Source organism: Periplaneta americana, chromosome 17, assembly GCF_040183065.1.
Source record: "Periplaneta americana isolate PAMFEO1 chromosome 17, P.americana_PAMFEO1_priV1, whole genome shotgun sequence".
Taxonomy (NCBI): Eukaryota; Metazoa; Arthropoda; class Insecta; order Blattodea; family Blattidae; genus Periplaneta; species Periplaneta americana.
The window spans coordinates 109,829,283-109,855,560 of record NC_091133.1 but is presented as its reverse complement, the minus strand read 5'-3'; the positions used below and the strand labels follow the sequence as shown (position 1 = coordinate 109,855,560).

Here is a 26,278-nt window from a genome sequence, read left to right as displayed (position 1 = left end):
ACAAGACATTTCTGTCTGATGATTCACGCAATTGCTACTTTCTTGTGTTCAGAAATCACGATATTTACAGTAATGACTCCATGAAACTCTTTGCTGTTGTGATTGCTGCTTTGTGTCACTGAGTTCAGACATTGTTTCTGACCGACCAACAGAAATAAAAAGTCAACAACTTAGAGAAATAATAATCTTTTATTTTAAAACTTCAATATAAGCATTGCAAACAGTGTTGTGGATGTCCTGATTCAGTTCTTCTGACGTGGAATCTTGCTGAAGTGTCTAATCCACTTGGTAAAGCGAGATACTTCCAGGATCTTAATTGGACCCCATCCTGTGCAGTTGTGAGGACCATGATATATAATGCCCCACTGGACATTTCCCACCATCATGGGCCCTCCAGAGTCGCCCTTTGAACAGAAAACATTTAAAAAATGCGAAAGAAATAACGAATGTTGTAATTTCACAATATCCACCTTCCTTAATGATTTTAGCTTATTTTCTGAATAATAAATGGGGGAAAACAAGAAAGATGCTAATTTATTCTTCTAAATATTCAAAAAGAAAGTATGTATGCATTTAAAAGAGAAAACCGTAGAAATATGCATTTTGCAAATTAAAGTTTTCTTCATTCCGACATAAAAATCATGATCGAGAGAGATCCACTTCTACTTTTCCAATTTGCCAATTCAATAAAAACATGCAACTGCGGTCTACTTATGACTATATGTATAACACTTATCAGTATAGAGTATGAAAAAGTACGTATATTATAATACTAGTGTAGAAAGGCTTGCATTTAGACATAATGTGTGTCGTTGGTTGCAACCCGACGTTCACCAGATTGCATATCATACGAGGATTGCAATCAGCTTTTCTACACGTATACTACCTTAATTTTATAACATAAAAATGCATAGTAGATAATGTTACAATATTTCGCTTAAATTCTCACAATTCTAGAAGACGCAAATCTATCAGCATTTGTTAGTTTGTTGCCATGGTCAGATAACCTTTTTAATTAGTAATTGTTGCTTTTGTTTTAACTTTATTTGGAACAGATGCATTATAGGACTCACCCCGAGTATTTCATAGTATCGATTATATATTGTATACTTTCGATAATTATATCAAGTATGCCATCTTAACAAAACTAAAGCATACTACAAACATGTATCATTTAATAAAAACAACAGTGAAATTAAGTTCATATTAGTCACCTTTGGTGTATTATATTTGATTCAAAATTATTTTAAAGAAATAAATCAAAACTAAACTTAAAACTTAAAACATTCTACCACGTAAAATACTAATTTTACTCTATTTATACTACGAGTACTAGTACTAGTATTTCACAAAAACACTTTTTTTACTAGATAGTATTTTTCCTTGGACCAAAAAATTAAACAAAACATTTGGTGTAAAAGCAAGCATTTTACCATGGACCTCACTGGAGATGTTCAGTTTCATTTTCTCCGTTATCCGAGTGATTTCACAGAGTGCTAAGACACGATGTTCCTGTGTTTATCATTTAACACCTAGCATTTTCCATTGACATCTCCACTTGAGTGCATCTCGTTTACTTTTACATTTCTTCAAACTCATCCCGGAATTACATGTTTTACAGAACATTTCACTCCTAAATAAACCACAATCACATAAAAAAACCATAGAACATATCGGTATTCAAGGATAGAGCAAGTAAAATAGTTATCTTTATAATTTCATAATTTACAATTCTAGGCATACATTTTAAGCCAACAGGGAGAATTTGATCTACTTATTTTTTATATATAACTGTAACATTCGAAATTGCCGCATGATTAAAATCAAACTATTTTACAACAATATTCGTTTGTTGGCAGCATAATAAAAACGATATAATATATCGATAATGTTATTGATCGAAACGCTACTTCCGTTGATCTTTTTGTGGCTTTGCATATTCTTATATTTAACGCATATGTTCCGTTTATTTCAATAATGCGGAAAATAATGCAAATTATTATGGAAATTCATGAAAGAGAAAAAGAATTGAGGGAACTGCACTATTTGTTGCTGAAGCAGCAAAGAGAGTGATAAACCAATTGCTTCCTGAAAAATCTAGAAAACGATAGGCCTATAAGAGAGAATACCAATAGTTCATAATTATAGGAAACTAGCTGAAAGTACCCGGCGTTTCCCGGGTTTTCCTTTCTGCTTCTGTTTTCAAATGAACTGGTTGTTAAATTTTCGGAAATTTCGGAAACCCAACTATAGACAACCAAAACGAATTGTTTTACTAAGCTTTCCTCGCACATAAAGATGAATCTTTACTTAACTTCACTTACATGAATTAATACTCCTTAGCCAAATGCCTGTCAGGTTTAACTAAATTTAAAACAGTTGTAGATCAGGCACCGAAAAGAAAATATTTCATCATTTGCAAGACGTTCGACTTTGTTTTCAATTTATATATTTATTTTTGTTTATTTATCTCTGCCGGTCAGTTACCGCTAAATGTCAAGTGCTTTATCTTAGTCGTGGCTGTCAGCGTATTAAATACCATTAATTTTTCTGCCGTCTCCTTTCCTCCCCGCCAAAAATGTGACATTGTACAGAGGCAGAGAAAAAATAATTATAAGATTACGTTTGTCATGAGTTTTTTCACACCAATTCCTATTCCATTGAATAATTCTTGTGGATCAATATTTCGCAATAGTACTATCGGTGATTCAATATTAAGTATTAAATTATCTGTTGGCAATTCTTGTGGTTTCAAAGAATTTAAGAATTCAGTTTGATAAAACATAGTCTACTCACTATCTACAACTGTCTCGAGAAATACATAATACGGTTCTGGACTGCATAAGGATACTTATTGCATGAAATGTCTACATTTTGGCCTTCATGATGTATCTACAATGTTATTTTATATCGTTTTGCTTTTTCCATGGCCTCATGAAAGTCGATGTTGAATACAACAGACAATAATAAAGAACAATTGACTATAGAAGATTGCATTTAGTATTATGCATGAATGTTTGATCGTATTTATTTTTATTTTTTACTGTTTTAATTAATTTAACGTCAATTTTAACAATTTCAATATAGCCTATGTTCTTCTCCTAGTTATGAAGGTTAAATGTGCAAACTTTGGTACATATTGGTCAAAGCGTGTAGATTTGTATAGGGAACATACATACATACATACATACATACATACCCACATTCACTTTTATATATTAGATGTTATGTTGGAGTATTTCCTAGAAAAGTCTAAATTAATGAAGACTTCAACTTTATGGTCTACTTATTCAATGTTAAATGTTCGCTAAATTTGAGTTACAATACTAATATATCCAAGTACTGCAATTTGACTGCATTTAAATTGTGTAAAATCCATTTAAGATGTATAATTGAAAAAGCCTATGTATATTGAATAAGCAGTCGCAGAGATCCGATAAGGGGTGGTCCTTCAGCTTGGGGGTTGAGCGAAGGGCTAACAACACATCACCGTAAAAAAAACCTCTTGTTACGAAGCCTCAAAAAAGGTCTATGGGGAGGCTGAGACGTAGATGGGAGGATAATATTAAAATGGATTTGAGGGAGGTGGGATATATTTTTAGAGACTGGTTTAATCTTGCTCAGGATAGGGACCGATGGCGGGCTTGTGAGGGGGCGGAAATGAATCTCAGGAATCCTTAAAAGCTATAAGTAAGTAATTGAAAAAAAAAAGAGCGGTAAAGTATTTTAGGCAAACAAAAATAGTAAATTACTAGAAAATATATTCATTTTTTTTACGGAAAAAATTTAGCAATGCGGAAAAATAGAACTGAAATAGTTAATTACAATATGAGTATTGTAAGGTTTCTTATTACAAAACGAGATTGGGAAGTTATTCTGATATGAATTTACGATAAGTACCCTATATTGTAAGTTTTATCCACTTTCATAAAAAAAGTAATGCTTTTGTAAAAGTAATGGTATCATTTTTATTAATATCGAACACATCTTATGTGGGGAGGCGTTATTATTATTATTATTATTATTATTATTATTATTATTATTATTATTATTATTATTATTATTTGTTTATGTTCGCTTTATCAGTTTTGAACACGATAGGTTTTTGTTTATAACAGAAGAACAGCAGTACTAGGAGAAATAAAACAAACATTGTTAAAATGAGTTTAAACGAGAATTGAGATATTGTAAATGCTATAAATTCTGAAATTGATGTTTAGTACCATCAACATCTCGCGTGAGATAGGAATGAAATCAATTCCATTTTATTTCATTTAATGTGTGCTTCACATTACTTAACCAATTAGGTAACAACAGTATTATTATCTAACTAGCTGCGTAATATAATTATCATTACCTAACTAGTTGCGTAATGAATATGTTTACAACATTTTATTACTGACGTAAAGTCCACACTATATAATCAAAGTGAATAAAATTTAATTTGCCGTACTCATACTGAATTATTTTATTTCGGTGCAGAAAAACTATGTCTTTCAATTCTAAAATCGGGAAGGAAATTGCCACATTAGGAAATATTAGTATAAACATTTATATTCTCGCCACTATGACTTATGGCAGCAGTTCCCATGGCAACTACTGTGACTCTCATCTATATCTGTATTGTAAAACACATTATTCAACTTACGATGCAGGCAGCCTCTAAATCGCTTTTACCGACGGCACATATCGTTCTGTTCAACTTGTTCCACTTTCTTCTGCATCGACGGTTTCTGATGGTAACAACGTCCAATGCTTGCAGCATTAATGGGAATTCTAGTGTCGGTCTCAACTGTTGATAGAAAACATACAACTTGATTACTAAGCACTTCTAATTCTGAAATAGTCAGCAACACAATGAAGGGTTCACATTGGATTATATTGGGTTGTTGCAAAAGTTTTTATTGCAGAAATTGTCACGGCCCTGTATGGTCTGGGTGGCGTGTGTCGTATAAATGAACCTAAATGGGAGAGGTTAAACTAAGAGAATGAAATAAAAGAAAGTAAGAAAGGAAGAAAGAAAGGAAGGAAGAAAGAAAGGAAGAAAGAAAGGAAGGAAGAAAGAAAGAAAGAAAGAAAGGAAGAAAGAAAGAAAGAAAGAAAGAAAGGAAGAAAGGAAGAGAGGAAGAAAGGAAGAAAGGAAGAAATGAAGAAAGAAAGGAAGAAAGAAATCAGTAATTTATTCTCCTAGATTTTGTCTATGACTCTCGCTGTTAGTGCTGGGTAGTTTTTCCATTAAATGTTTCTCCATATCTACATTTAAAATGCTTTTATTCGCTTTTCTTCACTTCGTCGTAATGTCCATGTTTCTGCCCTAATTATACAATGTCACACTCTATTATTAATAATTATAATCATCGGTGTCACAAAATATTTTTTAAGTGTGACATATGACTTTGAACATTGAGAAACTCATTGATGTTATAAAATGCCTTGGTTAGAAACCTGTCTGATACTGTACTCGACGTGTAAAAAGTGACTTAGATAAATAATACAATTTAATGGAAATTTATTTGCCACCTTTAAGGTATACGTTCATATTTATTCATAAACTTACACAGCCGAACGAATTTTTTATTAAAGCAATTCATTTGCCTAGTGTCATGGCTATGCACATCTCCTCTAACAGAATAAATTTCTTTGTTGTCATAGATATACACTAACAAAGTCAGATTGTATGAACATGTGACAGTCATTAATCGTTCACAAGCAAAAGTCAGCAATGGTCCATGGGATTTGAATTATCCTCACAGCCTTCTTTTGCAAAAGGAACACTTTGTTAATATTTACACTATTACCACAGAGTACGTTTTGACTTATACTCCCGTCGCTCTTATTTCCGTCAGCCAATCACGTTGCAGGTCGGCCGGAAATAACAGGGACGCGACTATAATAATTACTTTCACTAGTCAGACAAATCTCTGACTTTCTACACCTCCATTCAATGGAAGTCATTGGAATCCAAATTGGGATGTACAGTACGTTGGATCCTCAAAGCGTTTGTATACCGAAGTATGAAGTATCGCCTGCCGTTATTCTTAAAATGGAATATTAAAGTGGAATTAATATTAATAACAACAGAAGAAGGAATCCGTTAACTTTCAGTTTACAATTCACAACTCTAAGTGAACCTTGTTTTCATTTACCAGGAGCTTATGTTCTTATTGAACAAAGCTTGCATTACTTGGAAGCAGGCCTACATATATTTTTTGAAATTTTTTGTAGAAGAATATCACAAATATTTTATTATATTCTGGATAGAAGGTGGAGGATATTTTCGACACACGACGATCGAATCACATATGCCGAAAATAAAACTAATTATGAATGAACCTAAAGTTACATTGAATAATTTCAATGAAAAATTGTTCCGGGGCCGGGTATCGATCTTGGGAGTCTTCGCTTAGCGCACGAGTGCCCTACCGACTGAGCTACCCCACGAACCATACACGATACCGTCGCAATTTTTCCTTTACATCCACACAACTCAAACGTGCTGACAAGAAGCCAGAACCCAACTTTGAGTGCACACAAATTCTGCGTGACAATTTTTCAGACCTGCTTTACATGGAGCTACTACCTGAAAGCCAGATTTGCATAATATATTAGTTACTGGAGGTACGTTAACAGGATGCCACAGTAAGTAGAGGGGCAGAGAAGGCCTGACGGCCTTATCTCTACCAGGTTAAATAAATAAATACTACTACTAATACTACCAAGTCACAAAGAATTTGTGTGCACTGAAAGTTGTGTTCTAGCGTCTTGTCAGTCCGTTTGAGAGTTGTGTGGATATAAAGGAAAAATTTCGACGGTGTTTTGTTTGGTTCCTGTGGTAGCTCAGTCAGTAGAGCATTCGTGCGCTAAGCGAAGGGTCCCGGGATCGATACTCGGCCCTGGAACAATTTTTCCTTGAAATTATTCAAACCTGCCTTACAGGGAGCTACCTACTACCTGAAAGCCAGATTTGCTTAAAGTTGCATTGTACGGAAGATTTGTTAATATACGGTTATCCCACACAGATAATGACTTTGTGAATAGAAGGTACCAATCAGAGTGAAGAATGCATTTAAAAAACTAGTGAAGAAAATCACACCGTAATTTGTATTTTTACTACTTAAATTTATTATATTATTTTGAAGAATATTGACGATTCCTCAGATTAAAATATACGAAAGTGTTGCTTAACCCTTAACTTGGCAAAGCTTCATTTCTCACACTAGTTTATTAAACTTTGTCCGATCGTAAAGAAAACAACATTCCAATGTCCATATTTTTATGTGTTGTACGATATTATAGTATTGTGAAATTTTAATTTTCCTATCAATTTTTTTATTGTTCTATTAAAATTGTAGCATATAGTCTATTAACCTGTTGTATCCTATAGGATACATTGTCAATTTAAGGGTTAAAATGTAACTTTAAATAATTTTGTTTTTCTCTTAAACATCTTTGGATATTTATCGTTCTATTATGAAATATTGTATACAATTTAATTGAGGGACGACTTTTTTAGTTCGTTATTTAACGACGCTGTATCAACTAAAAGGTTATTTAGCATCAATGGGATTAGTGATAGTGGGATGAGGCCGAGGATTCGCCATAGATTATCTGATATTTGTCTTAAGTTTGAGTAAAACCTCGGAAAAAACCCAATCAGGTAATCAGCGCAGAGCGCAGCTCCGGATCAGTAGGTAAGCGTCCCTGCTGACTGAGCTACGCCGGTGGCTGAAACGAAGTTACGTTTACTCTTTAAATAAAGCACTTGATATAATGATACAAACCTGGCTCGCACCCCAGCCGATGGCGATAGCTTTTGTACCAGGTTTTATCCTTCGATGGAACCTCGGCAATACAACTGGCTGGACTGCCGCGTTGAATTCAAAGGGCTGGGTAATCTACAGAAAAATAGATGGCCAAGGTGTTACAACAATACAGGAAATAATATGGAGTACCATTTAATCACTGCCGTCGTGATCTAATACAGGCCGTAAGGCAGACCACGTGACTCGCTTAACAGCTGATCGCGAAGGGCGGTCTTTCAACCATATCAATTAGTTGCAGTACATGAAAAATAACATATATTTCTCTGAAATGCAGTGTAATCGCGTCAGTAAAACTTTAAACAGTGACTGTGAGACACTTGAGACACAATTCACTTGCAACATAAGGTATAATATTATTTTTGGTGTGAAAATTACTTTGTTGCAGGCAAAGTTCCTATGTGTAATACCTGCCTTTATTTCGATTAAATGTTGCGCCCTTATGTGGTTAAGTGAATTTTTGGTGTTATAAACAGTAAATATTTGTAATAATATACACGTGAAAGTGAAACATTGACTGGGATGTAAAGTAAATTATGATTAGGCCTAAGTGCAGCGTTACTGATGTTACTCTTGTCTAATCCATTTTTGTTAGTTTACCGTATTTGTTTTATTAAATTTAAATTATTGCGCCCTTCTTATGTGTGAATAATCTACATTATAAATAATACGTTTGATAATATACACAATTTGAACTAAAAGCGAGATACATATAGTATATTATGAACATTTATACCTTATAGTTTTCATTACTTTTACAGTATCTAGTATTGTAATTAATTGAAATAAAGCACGCTGGCTTCATTACGAAATTCTTGCACATTCATTTAAGCACGCTTCAACAATTTTCAGTTGCATCGCACGCATATTTTGATGTGTTGACATTATAGTTATGTTTGCTGACATTATAGGTTATGTTTACTCTATCAGTACTTGCCTTATTTCTATATTCGCAATTATGCATAATAATTAAGCATAACGCTACGTATAGCTTGTAAATGCAATTTGGCTACACTTCAATTGTATTTATTCGTTTCATACGGTACTCCAGTCTGATTAGTTTAATATGTTACCAGGGCTAAACTAGCGCTGAGGTAGTTCCCTTCGTATTCATACACCTTGCATATACTAATTAGTTCAGTTAGTTCAGGCTTTTATTATGCCTTGCTTAGAGGATGAAATGCATCTCCACAAAGAATAAATTCAACTGTTTTCAGTTCAGAAGTTACCGGAATTATACCTCAGCGCTCGTTTAACTCCAGTTAAGTAATATAACCGTATGTACATTTCATAGGAGGGACTATGGTGAATTTTCTACTTATAAGTAAGGAAGATAACCGTGTTCTGAAGTTTATCCTAAATATATTTTTCTTTATTAAATCTCACAATAGCTTTCGTTCTCAACTTAAAATGTTGGCGCAAATAGGTTATGTTAACATGGTGAATTCTCTTCACATAAAAATAACACAGTTTTATAATTATTCCTGCCACATTATGCAGCAAATAAATGGAACTAGGCGGAACTTATGCACATATTACATTGAATAACAATTTAATTGTATTATTTATTTGTTCCCTACTATACTGGGTCGTATTGAATTCTATTTATCTAACCTACCAGATGAAGTAACACACAACCGTACGTACCTACACTAATTTCATAGGAGGGACTGTTGTAAATTTTCTACCTACAAGTAAGGAAGATAGATGTGCTAAATTAAAATCACAATATAAATAATTCTTCTTTATTAAATCTCAAAGTAGCTTCCATTCCAAACTTAAAATGTTGATGCAAACGGGTTATGTTAACATGTAAAACTCTGTTCACATTAAAATAACACAGTTTTGTAATTATTTCCGCAACATATTATGCAGTAAGAAGTGAACGTATCTTATACACACATTACACTAAATAAAATTGAGCACCGACACGCATTAAAGTAATATATTTCACTCAGCTCCGTATACTCAAATAGAAAAGCCCGACCCATCGAGTGACGTCACACATCCTGCATTACGGCCTGGTTTAGATCACGATGGCAGTGATTTAATGTTTTAGTCAGTGTTGCCAAGTCAGCGGTATTGTAGCTAAATCTGGTGTTTTTAGTTCTACGGTCAGCTACAGAATTTTACCGTCAGCGGCAAGCTATTTATTTGGCGTTTTTTTATGATTCCAGGCAGATGTTAGATGTAAAGATGTTATAATTGTTTATATATACTTGCGGACAATCTTAGTTCATCATAAACCAGCGTTTAGTAAGATATTAAGACATTTTTTCATTGTGAGAGTATACAATATCAACGTTTTATGTGAATTCGATTTGGAGCAACCACGTCCATTTCCTGCCTCATTCGTTATTGTTGTGCAAATAAGGTATTCCTCTTTCGTTAACCTCATAATATGCATTCATTTGTAAATCAATTGATGTATTTAATCATAAAAATAGATAATGAACTGAATTATTATTTTCATTTATGATATAATATTGTATAATTTATCATTGCGTATTATAGTTTATGTAACACAGATTTAAAACTAGACTCATTGTTGGCAGGCATTTCTTCAGCTCAGTGTGAAATAGATTTCGAAGCTACTGGCGTGGCTGTGAATGCGATTATTTCCGAAGTGCCCAGTATATTCTTGATCTACTTCATTCAATTTTGAAGAAATATGTCGCGTAAAACTGCATAAGTACAAAAGTTTGCAGATGTGTGAAAAAAAAAAAAAAAAAAAAACATAATTTGTTGAAAGATTTGGTGGAAGAAGTTACCGGTGATAGTTCGAAAGCTCGATGTAAATGGTGTAAGGTGATATAGAATGCAACATATTCAGATTTAATTACCCATGCTGATAATTATACACACAAAAAGAGTAGCGCGTGTTTTTCTGTTGTTCAAGAACATAATATTGCCATTCACAACAAGCTTCTGGGCAGAGGTGAGTGTTATTTCAGAGTATTTAAATATTAGAATATTTTTAAAATTTGAACCTAAACTTCTCCAGTTCCTGGAACTATATAGCTTGTAGTTCAAATTTGAAAATGTTGTGTTAAGAAAAATCTGGAGTTTTTAAACTATAGTTTAGCGGTTTTTTTAAGCTTATGCAGCGGTAAATGGAATTCTGAGTTGGCAACACTGGTTATAGTTACACATTGTTGCAGTGTTTGATTTCAATGTATTTCCTGAAACATCTCTCTAAACTGCAGATGTTACTCACTGTCGACATTCATCATTGGATAGATACTGTAGACCAGTGGTTACCAAACTTTTTGAAGTCGAGAGTTTCTTTTGCGACCCTTCCCACCCTACTGTACCGGCACTTAACCCTGTTCGAAAATTACAGATCCTTGTAAAATCGGAAATAAAACCATTTGATACCACCCAAAGAACGACAAAAATAGAAGAATATGGTGTAATAATGACACGAAATACAGTATTAAGTGAACATCATTAGTACTCGAACTATTACCATCTTGGCGCTGCGGTAATAGTTCAATATAAAGTGGTAAATTGCACCAATGGAAGAGCGTTGTAAAGTCGTACTTTGGGCAGCATGTGTTCGTTATAAGAAAATCTTCTTTATCACACGAAAGTACTTCGGCTTTCGTGGAGTAACGCTTTGAAAAAAAATGTTTAAGTTAAGAACAGAACATGTTTATGTGCTGGTACATGCAAGACGAGAAACTGGTTTATGCAAATCTATTTTCCAATTTTCTTTGTCTTCTCAGACAGGCTCTCCTTGCTGATATTTTCGAACACTTAAATTCTTTGAATAGTAGTTTGCAAGTTCAAGATAATATAATAAGACCCAGAGCACAGGCGGAGTTATGGGGACACTGTCCCCCAAACTTGTCTGAACTCTTTTTTTTTTCTATTAACGTTAGAAAATATTGAATTCGAAAGATGTATTTTGCTTTTGTTTATGATTACTGTCCATGTATTGTGGGTCCCTATCACCACGGCATGGCGCGTCCTCAGGTTGCGGATCGAGGAGACGGCCTCCAGATATGGAGGGTAGCTGTGAATATATTGAATAAGCAGTCGCGGACAGCCGATGAGGGGTGGCCCTCCAGCTTGGGGGTTGGGCGGAAGGCTAACAGCTTGTTAAGAATCCTTCAAATAAGCCTCGGAATGGGACTGATTCTCTGGCACGACCACAGCAAAGAAATAAGGTTTTGAGATTTGGTACTTGGAATGTTACAAGTCTATATAGAACAGGAGGGGTAACATTAGTAGCGAAAGAACTAGCTAGATATAGAATAGACTTTGTGGGAGTACAAGAGGTTAGGTTAGATGGAAACGGCATAACGCAAATAGGAGATTATTTGTTGTATTATGGGGAAGGAAACGAAAATCACCAATTAGGAACAGGTTTCTTTATTCATAAAAGAATAAAATCAGCAGTAAAAAAAGTAGAATTTATCAGTGATAGGTTATCGTATTTAGTGCTTAAGGGTAGATGGTGCGATATCGTAGTTATAAATGCTCATGCCCCTACAGAAGAGAAAGACGACCATATAAAGGATAGCTTCTATGAAAATTTTATTGGGGGATTTCAATGCTAAAGTAGGACGGGAGGATATTTTTAGACCTACTATTGGAAAGGAGAGCCTACACATAATTAGTAATGACAATGGAGTTAGTTTAGTCAACTTTGCCACATAAAAAAATTTAATTGTCAAAAGTACAACATTCCCCCATAAGAATACACATAAATATACTTGGACTTCTCCAGATGGATTGGCACATAACCAGATAGATCACATCTTGATAGATAAACGAAGACATACTAGTATAGTAGACATTAGTACCTTCAGGGGGGCAGACTGTAATTCTGACCATTATTTGGTAATTGGAGAACTAAGAGAAAGACTATCAGTAGCCAAGCGAGTAGAGCAACAAGTTAATATTAGAAGATTCAATATTCCGAAATTAAAGGACGAGGAAACTAAGCAAAATTATCAGGTCGAAATTTCAAATAGGTTTGACGTATTAGCAAGTTCCGACGAAGTTGAGGAAAAGTTAGATGTTAATAGCATGTGGGAAAATATTCGAGATAATATCAAAATTGCAGCTGAACAGAGCATAGGTTATTATGAAACTAAGAAAAAGAAACCGTGGTTTGATGAAGACTGTTGCATGGTATTAGAAAGAAGGAAACAGGCAAAATTGAAATTCTTACAGGATCCAGTTGAGGCGAATAGAGATAATTATTTCAATAAAAGACTGGAAGCAAATCGTACGCTTAGGAATAAAAAGAGAGATTACTTGAAGGAAAAACTGAAGGAGATAGAAACAAATAGTAAAAATAAAAACATTAGAGATTTATATAAGGGCATAAAAGAATTCAAGAATGGATATCAGGCAAGGGTAAACGTGATCAAGGATGAGAATGGTGACTTGTTTGCAGACGCTCATTCAATCCTTAACAGATGGAAAAACTATTTTGGACAACTCCTAAATATACATCGGCCAAATAGAAATGATCGGGACGAAATTGAAATACAAACTGCTGAGCCATTTATACCCCAACCCACACTTTCTGAAGTCGAAATTGCGATAGAAAATCTGAAAAATTATAAGTCTCCAGGTATCGATCAAATTCCAGCAGAATTAATACAAAAGGGTGGAAGCGCATTATCTAAAGAAATTTATAAGCTTGTACTTGCTATTTGGGAAAAGGAGATTGTACCAGAATAATGGAAGGAGACCATAATCATACCTATCTTTAAGAAGGGGGACAAGACTAACTGTAGTAACTTTCGAGGAATATCACTTTTATTAACGTCGTACAAAATTTTGTCCAATATTCTTTTAAGAAGATTAACTCCATATGTAGATGAAATTATTGGGGATCATCAGTGTGCTTTTAGGCGTAATAGATCAACTATTGACCAGATATTTTGTATTCGACAGATAATGGAGAAAAAATGGGAGTATAAGGGTACAGTGCATCAGTTATTCATAGATTTGAAAAAGGCATATGACTCGGTTAAGAGAGAAGTTTTATATGATATTCTTATTGAATTTGGTATTCCCAAGAAACTATTTCGATTAATTAAAATGTGTCTCAGTGAAACATACAGCAGAGTTCGTATAGGTCAGTTTCTGTCAGATGCGTTTCCAATTCACTGCGGGCTAAAGCAAGGAGATGCACTATCACCTTTACTTTTTAACTTCGCTCTAGAATATGCCATTAGGAAAGTTTAGGATAACAGGCAGGGTTTGGAATTGAACGGGTTACATCAGCTTCTTGTCTATGCAGAAGACGTGAACATGTTAGGAGAAAATCCACAAACGATTAGGGAAAACACGGAAATTTTACTTGAAGCAAGTAAAGCGATCGGTTTGGAAGTAAATCCCGAAAAGACAAAGTATATGATTATGTCTCGTGACCAGAATATCGTACGAAATGGAAATATAAAAATTGGAGATTTATCCTTCGAAGAGGTGGAAAAATTCAAATATCTTGGAGCAACAGTAACAAATATAAATGACACTCGGAAGAAAATTAAACGCAGTATAAATATGGGAAATGCGTGTTATTATTCGGTTGAGAAGCTCTTATCATCCAGTCTGCTGTCCAAAAATCTGAAAATTAGAATTTATAAAACAGTTATATTACCGGTTGTTCTGTATGGTTGTGAAACTTGGACTCTCACTCTGAGAGAGGAACATAGGTTAAGGGTGTTTGAGAATAAGGTGCTTAGGAAAATATTTGGGGCTAAGCGGGATGAAGTTACAGGAGAATGGAGAAAGTTACACAACACAGAACTGCATGCATTGTATTCTTCACCTGACATAATTAGGAACTTAAAATCCAGACGTTTGATATGGGCAGGGCATGTAGCACGTATGGGCGAATCGAGAAATGCATATAGAGTGTTAGTTGGGAGGCCGGAGGGAAAAAGACCTTTGGGAAGGCCGAGACGCAGATGGGAGGATAATATTAAAATGGATTTGAGGGAGGTGGGATATGATGATAGAAACTGGATCAATCTTGCTCAGGATAGGGACCAATGGCGGGCTTATGTGAGGGCGGCAATGAACCTCCGGGTTCCTTAAAAGCCAGTAAGTAAGTAAGTAAGTAAGTTATGATTACTGTAAGTTTCTGTGCTTAAGATTATGAATTAATTTCTTCAGATCATGTGTCTGGACTGTAATATTTATTTTAAATTTCTGAATGCATAAGAATTTCTATACCTCATTTGAAGAATGAAAGCATTATAATGTTTCTTTTGTAACAGCCTGTACTCATGTGTTAGAAGTCTGCAGGTGTTCAGGCCGCCACTTCAAGTTGATTCATTCCAGTGTATTAAAGAACTCAAAGAAAATTTAGGTATGTATGATAGAGAAATATTGAGTTTGCGTTTGCCGGTAAGCAATTAATTTTAAACAACAGTTTTTTTAGTATTTTCCGAAAAAATTTCAAAGCAATTAAGACAGTGACAGATGGATAGTGAATCCGTTTTTAGGCAGTTTCATTCAACTGGTTGAAATTACAGAAAAAAAACTCACTGTGTGACTTGAAATTGTGGTCTCTGGCGTTTCGTCAGCCCATGCGAGTTGTGTGGATATAAAGGAAAGAGTTGAGACGGTGTCGGGTAGAGTTCTCGGGTAGTTCAGTTGGCAGAGCGCTGGTACGTTCAACCAGAGATCCCGGGATCGATACCCGGCCCCGGAACAATTTTTCCCTTGAAATTATTCAAATCTGCTTTACAGGAAGCTTTACCTGAAAGATTAGATTTGCATAATATATACGTCACTGTGTACGTTAACAGGAAACCACAATTTCAAGTCACAGAGAGTCTATGTGCACTCGATGTGGGTCTCTGGCGTTTCGTCAGCCCACGCGAGTTGTGTGGATATAAAGGGAAGAGTTGAGACGGTGTGTCGGGTAGAGTTCCCGGGTAGCTCAGTTGGCAGAGCGCTGGTACGTTCAACCAGAGGTCCCGGGATCGATACCCGGCCCCGGAACAATTTTTCCCTTGAAATTATTCTGACTCTCTTTAGTTGAACCCAGACATGCTCAATTGAATTCATGTCTGGAGAACATGCGGGCCATTCAAACCTGGCAATTCCTTCACGATTATGGAAGTCATTGATAATAGCCGCACGATGGATTCTGGAATTATCGCCCATAAACATGAATCCTTTTCCGAAGTGCTGATTAAACGGTGCTACTATGGCTTGAAGAATGTTGTCCCTATACTGTGGAGCCCTCAGAATTCCTTGGATCGATACCAATTGTGTCCGCGACCCCACATAATGCCACCCCAAAACATCACTGACCCACTACGTTACTGCATTTGATTGTAGGGGTGTCTGAGTCGTGTAGCATTACCTGATTCTCTCCACACACATTGTCGATGATTATCTGGCGCAAGACATGTTCGGCATTCGTCCGTGAATAGAACTTTGTGCCAATTTTGTACAGTCCATTGGTGATGATTTCTTGACCAGGTGTAAGGTTGTCCATGGTGCCTAGGTTTAAGAGTTGGACCTCGCCATGGACGTCTGGAGTGCAGTCTGCTATCATGTAATCGGTTCCATACAGTCTGATTGGATATGCGTCTCCCTATCGCAGTTTGAAAGTCATTGTTAATCATGCCAGCTGTATTCTCAGCGTTTCTCGTGGCAATAATTCGCAGATATCGGTGATCACATTCTGTTGTTGCACGTGGACGACCACTACGAGGCATGTCGTCAACAATACCTGGGTTTCGGAAGCGATTCCAGGTTCGTACCACATCACTCTGGTTAAATCCTAAGCGGCTCCCTAATTGCCTTGAAGACAGTCCTTCCTGACATAAAGAAAATATCCTCATACGGTTGAAGTTCGTAATTGACCGCCTTGCCATTGTTCAACCTCTTTAGAATGAAATAAACTGTTTTACCCTGCTCTTAAAAGTATTTATTTCAGTCACTGACTTCACTGACCGCAGATATGTAGACGATACTATCATAATACACAATAACAAATCTAGCAGTGATTCCATTGCATACGATTTCAATCAAATTCACAATAATCTAAAATTTACAGTTGAATTGGAAACAAATAAATCCATACTATTTTTGGATATAAAAATAATAAAACAAAAAAGTAACCTATCCTTCGACATCTATAGGAAACCAACACATACTAATCATACTATACCAGCAACTTCAGAGCATCCTCCTGCCCATAAATTAAGTATGTTTCACTATTTAATTAATAGAGCATTGCAGATTCCCTTATCCCGTACAAAATACAGAAAAGAAATACAGAACATTCTTGACAACGCGCATGAAAACGGTTATAATAGAACATTAATTAGAAAACTAAGAAAGAAAATGAACGGAAAATGAAAAGTTCGTCCACTTTATCTAGATCTACTAAAGAGAGTAATAAAACGTGGTCGACTTTGATTTATAATAAAATAATTTCCAACAAATGAGCACATTTTTTCCAAAAAGAAAACATAAAAATAACATACAAAACTAACAATAAAATCAATAATAACATTAATAATGATTTGCACCACATTGATAAATTTAATAAGAAAGGAGTGTATATGTTAAATTGTAAAACCTGTAATGCCAAATACATCGGGCAAACAAAACGGAACTTCAAAGTAAGATATAAAGAACACATCTCCGATTTTAAACATAACAGAACAAAGTCTAAATATGCATCCCATCTCATCCAAAACGGACACGAACTTGGCTCAAATTAAAACATATAAAGATAACACTCATACATACTAGGTTCAAAAAGTTCCCGGAATTTGCTAGCATCATAGAAACAACGTACCTTAAACACTATTCTACAGCATTCCCTTCAAAATAGTTGCCTTCCGCAACAACACACTTTTGCCAACGCGTGTAGAGTTCCTGGAAGCAGACCTGGAAGCCATTTTGTGAAACCCGTCTTAGTGCTCTCGTCGCGTTTGCGATAACCTCTTCAGCATTGAATCTCCGTCCTTTCAGATGACTTTTCAGACGGGGAAACAGAAAGTAATCAGGTGGTGAGAGATCAGGAGAGTATGGTGAGTGATCCAAAGCAGTTATGTTGTGCCTGGCAAGAAAATTCTTTACAATAATTGCGCGATGAGCAGGTGCATTGTCATGCATAAGGAACCAGTTGTTTTCTACCCACTTTTCTGGACGTTTCCTTCTCACTGCTTCCCAGAGGCGACGGAGGGTTTCTACGTACAATTCTTTTGTTACAGTACGACCTTCTGGAATGAACTCATGGTGCATGAGACCCTGAGAGTCGAAGAAAACTTCCAAAATAACTTTGCTTTAAGTGTGCTAAAATGCGACAGGCTCATGTCAGTAGATTTACTGGCATATGAAAGAACTCCTGCGTGACAAAATTCCGGCACATCCGGCGATGCTGGTATAACCTCTGCAGTTGCGAGCGTCGTTAAATAAAACATAACATTTAAAATAACTTTGCCTTTGGAAGTGTCCCTAGGAAATTTTTGCTTCCGAGGAGATGTTTTCGATTTCCACTCAGATGACTGTCGTTTAGGGACTGGGTCGTACAAGTAGCACCAGTTTCATTTTGTTTAAGAAATCACCATCTTCATCAGCCATACTGATCATGTCCCCAGCAAAACACAGAACTTGATGTTTGTACTTTGCTCTGTGGACATAATTACAAAATGCGACGAACAAACAAAACACTATGATAAACAAATGCCTACAACTCAAAACCAATAATTGCCATTATCAACAAACTTTAAGGAAATGACATCATGAATGTTACCAACAAAACAAATGTATAATATCCCTTGTTATATATTAATACGAAAAATGGTAGTAAAATTCCGGGAACTTTTTGAACCTAGTAGTATAAATACAGCGGAAGAATATTATATTTCAAAATATTATAAAAGAAATAAATCTTTAATTAATGAAAATTTACCTAACTTGCAGAACACACTATACAACATATGACGTGATGTATTCATGCGCGCACTGTCCACATCTTCCTTAGACCATGACACACGTAGTCGTCACACAGTCCTCACACAACCACCATATAATCAACATCTAAGAAAAAAAAATGCTGTGAAGTCAGTGACCGAAATAAATACTTTTAAGATACAGTAAAGACTTCTCTGAAAATCAAAAATGAATTGCGAAATGTTTTACCCTGAGTTATTCGCTGAGAGATGAGATTTCTTGCACTTCTGTTTACATCTGTTTACTTTTTCAGTCGGTTTCTAGGGTAGACTTCTACTGTTTCTCAACATTGTTTACGTTTTTCAGACAGTTAAAAGGATAGCTTTCAAATGTTTTTATGGATATTTCTTGAAATGGAGCGTAAATACCACTTCTACAGGTGATGCAAAACTTTTTTTGATGTAGCTATTAGTAGTACTAAAATATTATGTATGTGGGCTTAAAGGAAGAATATCAGATTATTATACGTAAGTTCTATTCTGTTTGTTGACATTGATTCATAGTCCTATTGCAGAAATTTTCATTTACAAAAGTTACAGTAGAATTATTCGCAGTCTTCCGATTCTATACTACTGCACGCCTGATGAGCCCATTCTTGGCATTGAGTACACTTATTTCATCATCCCTCTTCAGGTTTTGAATTGGAGAACTCGTCGTTGTCTTCATCTTCTTCTTCCTAATCACTGTCATTGTTGGTTGTCATAGCGAGGATATATTCAATTCAGAATTTAAAGTGAAATCCCACATATGCAATGCATGTTGGATAAAAATCCTGTTTTGTCCGACTAGGAGTTGTAAAGAAAAACATGGCGTCACAACAAAACGATAAAAGCTACAGCGGTTTTCTTTACAAAGAATTAAAGACTAATAATGTTTTATTTATATAAGAGACTTACATCTTCAACTCTGCAAATTTAATCCCAGAAAGTGCCAATTAAAATCAGTCGAAACAATTTAGTTAAGCAGCTGATTTTGAACTTTTCTCTACACAACAAAACTTAACGTGTTCGTTCTGCATGTGAGCACTGCATAATGTCTCCTTCTAGTCTAAGAACAAAGTCCTCGCATCATTCGGTAAGTTGCAGCAATTTCCAACGAAATAAGTCGGGTATCCCGTTTTATCATACCATCCTGTTTTATCCAACTCTCCCCTACAATGTTTTCCAAACTGGAAACCAACTTAACCGCTATTTCCAGTGTCACATACTCTGGCGGCTTGACTATGAAATGAATATAAACTCACATCCATGATCCCGATGTCGAATGAAATGTCTCCCTTGGTTTCAAAGTGGCGATGCATCTTCATGTTGCCTACATATCTTTCAATAACGTTTGTGTCACCCCAATAGTAGAATCCAGCTTTCACGAGCCATCGGTCATGCGTTCTTGAAAAGAGAAAGCACACGAATAAACGATTCTTTAAATTTCAGAGGATCGGACAATGTGGGGTATTGTAAATTTCCCTTATTCAAAAGGGTTTACAATTTCCTCAATATAAATTCCCCTAAAATGAAACAGGTAAATTGTTGGACACATGTAAGCTCTCATAAGACTAGAACCATTTCACATTACCCAGAGGAACCACGAAGCGTTTCAGACTGTCCTCCAAAAAATATTTCAGTTTTCTTTTCGTCAATGATTTAACGTTATAATAATACGATGAAAGGGTAATGGAACGCAGAAAAATTCTCTTCGGCACCGGGATTTAACCCGGGTTTTCAGCTCTACGTGCTGATGCTTTATCCACTAAGTCACACCGGATACCCATCCCGGTGTCGGACAGAATCGTCTCAGTTTAAGTTCCAACTCTTGGGTTCCCTCTAGTGGCCGCCCTCTGCACTACATCATAGAGTCTATGAACGCAGGACTGCAGTCCACACATGTGCTGAGGTGCACTCATTATGAGTGACTAGTTGGCCGGGATCCGACGGAATAAGCGCCGTCTTAAATCACAAAGTGATTTACGCATATCATATACAGGGACATCATTTTATTTTTACTAACATTTTTAATATTAATCTGGCTATACCTTTCTATTAACGATTGAAACAGGAAATACAATTTGCTATCCCTTCCACGACTGGAGTTCGATGATACTGGCGTAAAATACAAATCACTTTACTAGGTATAGGAGGGAAGAAAAGTAGTTCATCCATTTATGTAAACTAGGAAATATCGCAATTTTGAGTTTGATAATTTTCATTAGGTTTTTGTTTAATCAAAACACAGTACTGTATTAACACTTAGTGTTTTTACTCACGAATTGAGCAATCAATTCGGACGTATTAATTATGCAATGTATATTGTACTGTTACAGCACATTAGCGTACAATATAGAGAATGAAGTTAAATTGAAAAATAATCACAATATGTATTTTTAAACACATTTTTGAAAATGGTGGCCGTTCATTTCGATACAGACTTCAGTTCTTTTGTGCATATTATCGCACTATAGACTATTGTAGGCCTACCTAATTCCAGTTACCAGTTTCGTCCTTCGTACGAGTAACTCATGTTGAAATAATTCTGTACCTACTCTATAAAAGAATACCTTACGTATTGTAAATTCAATCTTCACTTCTGCCCGATCCGATAAGATAAAATTACTCAGACATGCTATCTACTGTCCGTTCAAGTGGTTTTGTCGCAGGGTCGTAGAAAGGGGGGGGAGATCACGTGACAATTAATTACTTAATATTACGTAGACGTCCAATTCCTAACAGAAATTAATGTTTTCAGAAAAAGACCTAAGATAGCCCAGCTACTAGACTTTACAGATGGGCGAACAGAAGCAGGTGAGGGAAACCGGGATGCGACGTAGGCAAACGGACGACAGTACCTGTGCGAAAATATGATTCAATATTGAAAGCTCTTTCGTCACTGGAAAACGCGAACATATTTCTGAAACGTACTATACTCAGTAACTCAGTACTGCTTACGCGCCCTCGGCTCTGTGTCGTGAACGGTTGGAAGTTTACTAGTAGAAGGGATGGGAGTGAAGTACATTCCAAAACTCAGGTACAATAAAAATTAAAGTAAAAATAAAATGATGTCCCTGTATATTATTTTAATGTACCGAAGTACATATGATATTTCCATGCAGATATTCTGCGTCATCATACGATGAAAGAGTAATGGAACGGACTTCAGCTGTGGTTAGAGTAAGAGAAATGGACAGTCAGGAGTGTACGTTGTGCAGGGAAATTTTTACTAGATCAGTGTAAAGTTAATAATAGGCTATAGTACATAGACGTACGTGGGTAAGCGCTACAAAAATTCCCGGTATACGCACAAATGGTAGAAATCACTTACGTGTCGTTAAGACAGTGAGCTGCCGTGAGTACCTTATACTGGTTGATGATCGAGCCTGAACACCGGAAACCTCTATCTAATAAAAGAGCCACCTGGAACAGTAAAACAAAAACATGTGTTACCAGTAAGAAAATGACACATACTTCGTCTTTGTATGTCCTGCACGGTTTCGAAACAATTTTGTTGGTTTTTAATGCTGCGAATAATACCACAATTAAATCGGTGAGCTCAAAAGAAAACCATTTCATGTTTGGTCATTTCAAACTGAGAAAGCCGCATCTTTTAGTATAAAGAAAGCAAGTGTAGAAAATTACGCTTACCACAAATGGGAACTCATTCTGCGTGGCGTTCCTTCCACCAATTATTCTTGGTTGTAAAGGATTTTGTATTTCTTTTGCCGAGCTGAAATCTGTAAGTACATTCCAGACAACGAGAAATGCTGTAAGCGTGTAATATCTATTATACAAGAGGTCAGACAATATTAATGGAAAAGTAAACATCATCATCCTAAGACTTGAAAAAGTTCACATGATTATTATAATTTTTCAAATTTACATAAAAAATCGTATCACATCCCAGATTAACATCGGAAAATGATTCTAGTTACTCATGATACTCATGTATCTGTATTTCTATGGCAATGATGTACAGTAGCGTGCAAATTAATCCGAACACGACATATTTTTACATTTTCTGTCATTGTGTGCCTCACAGCTGCTCATACCGCTTTAATTGACATCTGTAGTATATGTAATTCCATTGTTGGAGGTCTGTCGTTATTATTTTTTTTATAATATGTGATATTTTGCATGTCGTTTTGTGCTTATAAGCATTTCAGTTGTGTTGAAGACTTAATACTGCAATCCTGTGTACATTCTGTCGTCTTCACAAATGGATACAACTCCACGAAAACGGTCTGAAATTATAACATTAGCAGAGCATTCTTCTATGACACAGAGGCAAATTGCTGCAGAATGTCACATCGGTTTGGCTACTGTTAATTCGATCACAAAACGATACAGGGAGACTGGATCCATCACACCCCAGAAAAAAGGAAACTGTGGACGGAAAAGGAAGACTTCACCTGCGGATGATCGTTTAATTGTCAGGAAAAGTAAATTAAATCCTAGACTAACTGCTGTCGTCTTAACCCACGAGTTAATGGCTACCACTGGGGCGAATATTCACGTCACAATAGTGCGGCGTGGGCTTTTGGAAGCTGGAAGAAGGGCTCGCAAGCCTATTAAGAAGCAACTGCTAACCCGTGTTATGTCCAAAAAACGCTTAATGTGGGCAAAATTACATCAACACTGGACAGTGAATGACTGGAAGAATGTACTTTTTTCCGATGAGTCTCGTTTCGAGATCCACGGCCACCGTGATTCTTACGTACGGAAAGGATCCGAAAAAGTAACAGCAGCTCATCTCCAACAAGCACCCAAATACCCCCCTAAAGTAATGTTTTGGGGTTGTTTTACACATGAAGGGCCTGGAGCATTAATACCTATCAAGGGAATGATGAATTCTGACAAATATATTCACTTATTGGAAACCAGAATCGTACCCCAGCTGCAAAAATCATTTCCGGATGGCAGAGGTGTGTTCCAACAAGACCTGGCACCATGCCATACGTCTCTAAAAACTACAGAATTCTTCAACAAGAAGAATATTCAGGTACTCCCCTGGCCAGGCAACTCACCCGACATCAACCCCATTGAGAACTTGTGATCAGTTTGCAAAAGAAGAATGACAAAAATGGATTGTTCTACAAAGGAGAAGATGATTTCTGCCCTCATTGGTGTATGGTTTCGCGATGAAGAAATGAAGAATATTTGTGGGAAATTAGTGGAATCCATGCCAAATCGTCTCAGAGATGTTATTAGGAACAAGGGAGGCCACATAGGTTACTGAGGTATGTCTTAGATCCTTTTTTTTTTATCCCGTTTGAGTGTTTTTGCATAAGTAATTACTTTGTTCGGATTAATTTGCACTCTACTGTACTATATGTATGACTAACGCAAAGTTCAAAATATATATTTTAAACAAGTGCCCCACAACTACACAATAATTAACATCACCGAGCGAGTTGGCTCCGACGGTAGCGTTTGAGACTCGTATTCGGGAGGTCAAGGGTTCAAACCCCGTGGCCGATCAATTAGACTGGGGATTTTCATGGTTTTCTTCTGTCATAAAGGCAAATGCTGAAATGATTCATCACCTTCTCAATCATCAATATCATAAACATCCTACAAAAACCTAGTATAATCAGTTACATGAACACAAGCCACCTACAACACGTTCACAGCATAACCTTGTTCTATCAATTCCATTTCATCAAACATCTCTCTACTCTACTTCCTTCAAAATACACACAGCTCGTTCCTGGAATTCCTTGTCACAGGAAATCAGGAGCAGTCGGAGTCTAAAATCTTTTAAGTACACTCTACTTAGAAGTGTTTTTAATGAACAGAACTGGACTCTTGCGGAAGTTTCTAAATAGTCATAAATGACCAAATTGTTATTCTTTCTCCTCTCTCGTCTTCTTTTTTTTCTCTTTTCTTTTTTTTATTATCTTGATATATTACTTAATCATTTGTGTTTGTATGCCATTTAGTACGACTTTGCTAATCAACATTTTATGTATTATAACCCACATGTATTCTCCTATTAGTATATTAACTGTATAATAGGCCTATATCTCAAGTGAATTAAACGTCGAATTTATCTCGGGCATTTTAGGTCTTATAAATTGTGTGTTTGTGTGTGTGTGTGAGTGTGTATTACCCCCTTATGTTATGTAACTGATTTTGATTATGTGTAATTTTCTACTTTATTTTATATATTATGTAACCGATCTTGATTATTTGTAATTTTATATTATGTAACCGATCTTGACTATTGTAATTTTCTACTATATTTTATGTAATTTCTAAGGTATTTTCTTTTGTGTTGTTTTGTAATCTAATTTTGTATTTCATGTATATTATTGAAACCCGGTTGAGTGGAAGAGAAGACCTCATGGCCTTAACTCTGCCTGGCAAAATAAACCTACTACTACTACTACTACTACTACTACTACTGCTACTGCTACTGCTACTGCTACTGCTACTGCTACTACTGCTACTGCTACTGCTGCTGCTGCTACTACTGCTACTGCTGCTGCTACTACTGCTACTGCTACTGCTACTACTGCTACTGCTACTACTGCTACTGCTACTGCTACTACTGCTACTGCTACTGCTACTGCTGCTGCTGCTACTACTGCTACTGCTACTGCTACTACTGCTACTGCTACTGCTACTACTGCTACTGCTACTACTGCTACTGCTACTGCTACTACTGCTACTGCTACTGCTACTGCTGCTGCTACTGCTACTGCTGCTGCTACTGCTACTGCTACTACTACTGCTACTACTACTACTGCTACTACTACTACTACTACTACTACTACTACTACTGCTGCTGCTGCTCCTGCTACTGCTACTGCTACTGCTACTGCTACTACTACTACTACTACTACTGCTACTGCTACTACTACTACTACTGCTACTGCTACTACTACTACTACTGCTACTACTACTACTACTACTACTACTGCTACTGCTACTACTGCTACTACTGCTACTACTACTACTACTACTACTACTACTGCTACTGCTGCTACTACTACTACTACTGCTGCTACTACTACTGCTACTGCTGCTACTACTACTACTACTACTACTGCTACTACTACTACTACTACTACTACTACTACTGCTGCTGCTGCTGCTGCTACTGCTACTGCTACTGCTACTGCTACTGCTACTGCTACTGCTACTGCTAGTACTACTACTACTAGTACTACTAGTACTACTACTACTACTAGTACTACTAGTACTACTACTACTACTACTACTACTACACAATGGAAACAGGAACTCGACAATAGGGGAAACGGTCTACAGGTATACCTACACACAGATTCTAAACACGCGATATTATCACAGATGTTAAAGCGTGTGTAAGTAAATTTTAATAATAATAATAATAATAATAATAATAATAATAATAATAATAATAATAATAATAATAATAATAATAATAATAATAGTAATAATAACAGTAAAATCGTCGTACCTGGATTTATGCACAGAGCAAGAAATAGGATATATTGCTTCATGTCTATCTGCCCATAAGAAGTATTCTGAAGA

At 36.0% G+C, this 26,278-nt stretch overlaps 2 protein-coding genes across 4 annotated transcripts in view; one reads left to right on the top strand and one right to left on the bottom strand.

Moving 5' to 3' along the window:
- The window catches only part of BBS9 (Bardet-Biedl syndrome 9), a 399,441-nt gene that overhangs the window by 106,812 nt on the left and 266,351 nt on the right, over nucleotides 1–26,278 (top strand). The window lies entirely within an intron of this gene.
- On the bottom strand, nucleotides 171–26,278 carry LOC138693062 (chymotrypsin-1-like). Its single transcript, XM_069816630.1, has 7 exons — nucleotides 26,205–26,278; nucleotides 22,406–22,494; nucleotides 22,086–22,177; nucleotides 20,017–20,158; nucleotides 7,782–7,895; nucleotides 4,649–4,792; nucleotides 171–404 (listed from the first exon to the last, which is right to left on the bottom strand). Exons 1-7 carry the CDS (start codon nucleotides 26,245–26,247, stop codon nucleotides 243–245), a joined length of 786 nt encoding a protein of 261 aa, XP_069672731.1. The 5' UTR covers nucleotides 26,248–26,278; the 3' UTR covers nucleotides 171–242.